General features: G+C 41.3%; 1 protein-coding gene across 9 annotated transcripts in view; it reads left to right on the forward strand.

The window, feature by feature from the left end:
• The window catches only part of ZCCHC17 (zinc finger, CCHC domain containing 17), a 77723-nt gene that overhangs the window by 12478 nt on the left and 59774 nt on the right, over positions 1-5471 (forward strand). For 5 of the 9 annotated variants that reach the window (XM_011974003.1, XM_011974002.1, XM_011974011.1 and 2 more), the window contains exon 2: positions 4851-4971. The exons of the other annotated variants lie outside the window; for them this stretch is intronic. In XM_011974003.1, coding sequence (XP_011829393.1) covers positions 4906-4971 — 66 coding nt within the window. In that variant the 5' untranslated portion in view covers positions 4851-4905. The remainder of the gene's footprint in view (positions 1-4850; positions 4972-5471) is intronic. 9 annotated transcript variants of the gene reach the window in all.

The raw sequence follows: 5471 nt of genomic DNA on the forward strand, positions 1-5471 counted from the left end.
TTTTATTTTTTGTATTTTTAGTAGAGATAGGGTTTCACTGTGTTGTCCAGGCTGGTCTTGAACTCATGACCTCAAGTGATCCACCCACCTTGGCCTTCCAAAGTGCTGGAATACAGGCGTGAGCCACCATACCCAGCCATAATTTAAAAAAAAAAAAAAATTTGTGTAGATGGGGTGTAGCTATGTTGACCAGGCTGGCCTCGAACTTCTGGGCTCAAGCATTCCTTCCACCTTGGCTTTCCAAAGTGCTGGGATTACAGGCGTGAGTTACTGTGCCTAGCCTGGAAGTTGACTTTTTTAGAATAAATTTGGATTAACTAAGGAGCCTCTGGGTAACCATGGTAGAACCCTAGGTTTCTACAGAATTTGAAAAAAAGTTTTATATTCCATGTTTAAAAAATGACAACCATTTACTTTCCTGAAATTGTACACCTGTTATAGTTATACCCCCTTGTTCATGGGGGATACATTCTAAGACCCTCATTGGATCCCTGAAATTGTGGCCACTGCTGAACCCAGTTGCTATCAATTGGAGGACGTTTCTGTTTGTATTTTCTACCCACAAATTTAATGCCTCTCCATCTTAACTAAGCCTTTATCATACACTGTGGCTGTAACTTTAGCAGTTTAAGGTGTAACAGCAAAACTAACATGAATGTTTTTTTCTTCCTCACAATTTCAGACATTGAGGATTCATTGTTACTATAGATCTTAGCAACCTTAGCATACAATTTTTTTCTCCTTGAGAACTCTCACTTTTTCACTTAAAGGAAGCACTTTACAGCTTCTCTTTGGCATACCGAAATTGCCAGCATTACTACTCTGCTTTGTGGCCATTATTAAGTAAAGAAAGGATTATTTGAACACAAGCAGAGATACTTCAACAGTCTGATAACCAAGATGGCTACTATGTGACTAATGGGCACTTAATATACACTAAGTGACTAGTGTATGCAGCATGGATACGCTGGACAAAGGGGATGATTCATATCCCAGATGGAACAGAGTGGGATGGCACAAGATTTCATCACACTAATAAGAACAACATAATAGTATTAAACTTATGAATTATTTATTTCTGGAATTTTTCATTTGGTGTTTTTGGACCGTGGTAGACTGTGAGTAACGGCAACTGTGGAAAGTACAGCTGTGGATGGGGGGAGTACTGTACTGTTATATTTCAGGCTTTCCCTCAAAAATGCATGCCAGTTTTTTTGAGATAAGGTCTCACTGTGTCGCCCAGGCTGGATTGCATTGGCATAATCGTACCTCACTGCAGCCTTGATCTCCTTGGCTCAAGTGATCCTCTTGCTTCAGCTTCCAAAGTAGCTGGGATTTTAGGCTGATGTCACCACACCTGGCTGATTTTTTTCTTTTTTTTCTTTTTGGAGATGGAGTCTCGCTTCGTCGCCAGGCAGGACTGTAGTGGCACGATCTTGGCTCATTGCAGTCTCTGCCTCCTGAGTTCAAGCAATTCTCCTGCCTCAGCTTCCCAAGTACCTGAGACTACAGGCGCGTGCCACTACACCCAGCTAATTTTTGTATTTTTAGTAGAGACAGGGTTTCACCATGGATGGTCTTGATCTCTTGACCTTGTGATCCGCCCACCTTGGCCTCCCAAAGTACTGGGATTACAGGCGTGAGCCACCATGCCTGGCTGATTTTTTCTTTTTTAAAGTGGAGATAAAATCTCGCCATGTTGTCCAGGCTGGTCTTGAACTCCTGGCCTCAAGTGATCCTCCTGCCTTAGCCTCCCAAAGTGCTGGGATTACAGTCCTGAGCCACTGCACCTGGCCCCAGTTTCCTTCTTGAAGAATTGCACAGGGTTTCTTAGGCCACTGTTCTACAGGAGGTGCAAATCTGGGAGCAGTAAACCTAGCTTTTTTTTTTTTTTTTTTTGAGACGGAGTCTCGCTCTGTCGCCCAGGCTGGAGTGCAGTGGCCGGATCTCAGCTCACTGCAAGCTCCGCCTCCCAGGTTTACGCCATTCTCCTGCCTCAGCCTCCTGAGTAGCTGGGACTACAGGTGCCCGCCACCTCGCCCGGCTAGTTTTTTGTATTTTTTAGTAGAGACGGGGGTTTCACCGTGTTAGCCAGGATGGTCTCGATCTCCTGACCTTGTGATCCGCCTGTCTCGCTTTTTATATACTGATCACAGCAGAAGTCTGTAAGCAACAATGTAAATTCATTTCTGCTTTTGACCTTTTTTTTTTTTTTTTTTTTTTTAAGACGGACTCTTGTTCTGTTGCCTAGGCTGGAGTGCAGTGGCCCAATCTTGGCTCACTGCAGCGTCCGCCTCCCCGGTTCAAGCAATTCTCCTGCCTCAGCCTCCAGCGTAGCTGGGATTACAGGTGCCCGCCATCATGCCTGGCTAATTTTTATTTATTTATTTATTTTTTGAGATGGAGTCTCACTGTGTCACCAGGCTGGAGTACAGTGGCGCAATCTCGGCTCACTGCAACGTCTGCCACCCAGGTTCAAGCAATTCCCCTGCCTCAGCCTCCCAAGTAGCTGGGACCACAGGTGTACACCACCATACCTGGCTCATTTTTTGTGTTTTAGTAGAGATGGGGTTTCACCATGTTGGCCAGGCTGGTCTCGAACTCCTGACCTCAGATGATCCACTTGCCTTGGCCTCCCAAAGTGCTGGGATTACAGGCGTGAGCCACTGCATCTGGCCTATGACCTTTGTGTGCAGAGGAACAGATGATAGATTAAGATGTTTGAAGTTAATTTAGATGTTTCAGCTGCTGGTGCCCCTGTGGATTCTGTATGTTTCAAGTATTAGAGGGATAATAAACATCTCCTAATAGAACCTGATAGATTAATAACTCCTATTCTAGCATGTGAGATAAGGGATACTGGACAGAGGGAAGGGACAGGCTAGAGATGAGATTGTATTGCTATGAAATGGAAGAGGCAGGATTTAACCAGAATGTAAAACTTGGAATTAACCTGTTTATGAGCTATTTCTCAAGAACTGACGAATCTGCCTGTATTATCTCTGTGTACTTTAGTAAAGTAATAAAAAGACACTTTGGCTGACCTAAGCAGGAAAGGGCAAGTTTATTATAAGGATATAAGATTGTCTTATGGAACTTGAGGACAAGGGTGTTCCTGAGCTATGGGATAATGCTAGAACAAGGGTTTGGATGTCCTGACAGGATTTTCTTTCATTTCTGTTTCAAGTGAAGCTGTCTATTTAATGGATGGTCATTGTCAATCAGGAATACTTACCAAAAGCAGCACATCAAGTCATCCTCTGAAAGTGAAAGGAAGCAGTGAGGGTTGAGGAGAGAAGAAAGTATTTACCTGTGAAAACACAAGAAAAATAATTTCAGGTTTTACTGGTGTCAAGTGTAATTGGGAGGAAAGAGAACTGAGGATAGTACCATTAGATTTATCTTGGCAGTGATTTATCCAACAGAGTAAAGAGGCATGTTTAAGAGCTGCTAGATTGCTGGTTTCCTCTCTGTTTAAAATCAGGAGACTGAGCAAGATTATCTCTAAGGTAAGTATCCAAAGCTGTAAGTTTTGCTACTTAGGCAGCATCAGCATCACCTAGTAGCTGGTTGAAAATGCATTATCTCAGGTAACACCTCAGACTGAACTGCGATCTGCATTTCAACATAATTTAGATATAGTTAAATAAATTTGGTACATCTAACAATGGATTATTAGGTAGGTGTTAACAAAAAGTTGTGGATGTATATGAATTGCTATAAGAAAATGTTAATGATTTCATGATTCCATTAAAAAACCACTTCTACATATAAAAAAAACTAAGAATATAAAATTGAATTACAGATGATTTAATTTTCTTTCATTTTCTTTATTATTAATGTATTAGCTGAATTTTTTTTATTATCTGAACTTTTACAGTGTGTATGTGTGTTTCAATTTTATCAAGAAAAAAAATGTAAGACCTTTTCTCTTTGAAGTCATTTCAGATTTAACACCTAGCATAGTAGTTAAGAGAATGGACTCTGGTGTCAGCCAGTTTGACTCCCCATTTCCTGGCTTTTTGACATGCTTAGTAATTTGACTTTTGGAGCCTTTGTTCTCTCATCTGTATAATATAATAGTAATATAACCTACATTTTAAGAGTTTTGAGAATTTTTTTGTTTTGTTTTGTTTTGTTTTTGAGATGGAGTTCACTCTGTTCCCCGGGCTGGAGTGCCGTGGCGTGATCTCAGCTCACTGCAGCTTCCGCCTCCCCAGTTTAAGTGATTCTCCTGCCTCAGCCTCCCAAGTAGCTGGGACTACAGGCACCCACCACCATGCCTGGCTAATTTTTGTATTTTTAGTAGAGATGGGACTTCGCCATGTTGGCCAGGCTGGTCTGGAACTGCTGACCTCAGGGGATCCTCCCACCTCAGCTCCCACAGTGCTGAGATTACAGGTGTGAGCCACCATACCCAGCCTGAGTTTTGAGAATTAAATGAGATTGCATGTCTAGTGCTTAGCACAGTGCCTGGACATAGTAAGTGCTCCATTAATGTTTTTATTTCTGTTATTCCATTTTTTTGAGATCTGGTCAAGCATACTTACCTTCTTTTCCCACCCTCCCCCAAAATTCTTCCCCTGGCAAAAAAATAGCAAAAATAACAATTTAAAAAAACAAACACAGCAAAATTAGTAGCTTAATAGCCTTGGGTAAGTAATAAATTATTAAGAAATAGGATCAAGGTTTCCAAAATTCCCCACAATTAGAATAAACAAAAGAGATTTGGATAAAAGTGTATGGTATTAAACCTAGTGGTATTATTCTGTAGAGAATAGCTGTGGATTATGTGCATATTCATTTCTTTAACGCAGATATCTAATTGGTGTCTAATTTCTTTATGACAGGACACTTGTGTTAGCTTTAATAGAAGAGAAATGGAGGAGCCATAGAATATTAAGGATGAATTCGGGAAGGCCTGAGACCATGGAAAACTTGCCTGCTCTCTACACTATTTTCCAAGGAGAGGTATATTCTTTTGTGCTTTGAAAAACTCACCATTTATGTTAAGAATAGATTGAGGGTGACAACTGGGTTTGATGTTCCTGTCCACTTAAGTCTGTCTCGAGTATTACAGCTTAAATGGGAAGGGCCAATGGAACACGTGGCAATCACATGTGCCTTCTCTAAGCTCCAGATATTTAAGTGTGTAGTTGACATCGTCAGTGGAATACCAGCATGTCTAATTTATGTTTTAAAATTAATTTATTTTTTCACTGCTGTGGTTTGAATGTGTACCCTAAAAAGCATGTTTCGGAAACTTAATCTCCAGTGCATCAACTTTGGGAGGTAGGGCCTAGTAGGAGGTATTTAGGTCATGAGGGCTCCACCTCCTGAATGGATTAATGCCAATTATTGAAAGACGTGAGGCTGTGAGTTTGATCTCTTTCTCTCCTTTTTTTTTTTTTTTTTTTTTTTTTGAGATGGAGTCTCGCTCTGTTGCCCAGGCTGGAGTGCAGTGGCCCGAT

The sequence above is a fragment of the Mandrillus leucophaeus genome, unplaced genomic scaffold (genome assembly GCF_000951045.1).
Source record: "Mandrillus leucophaeus isolate KB7577 unplaced genomic scaffold, Mleu.le_1.0 Scaffold141, whole genome shotgun sequence".
Taxonomy (NCBI): domain Eukaryota; kingdom Metazoa; phylum Chordata; class Mammalia; order Primates; family Cercopithecidae; genus Mandrillus; species Mandrillus leucophaeus.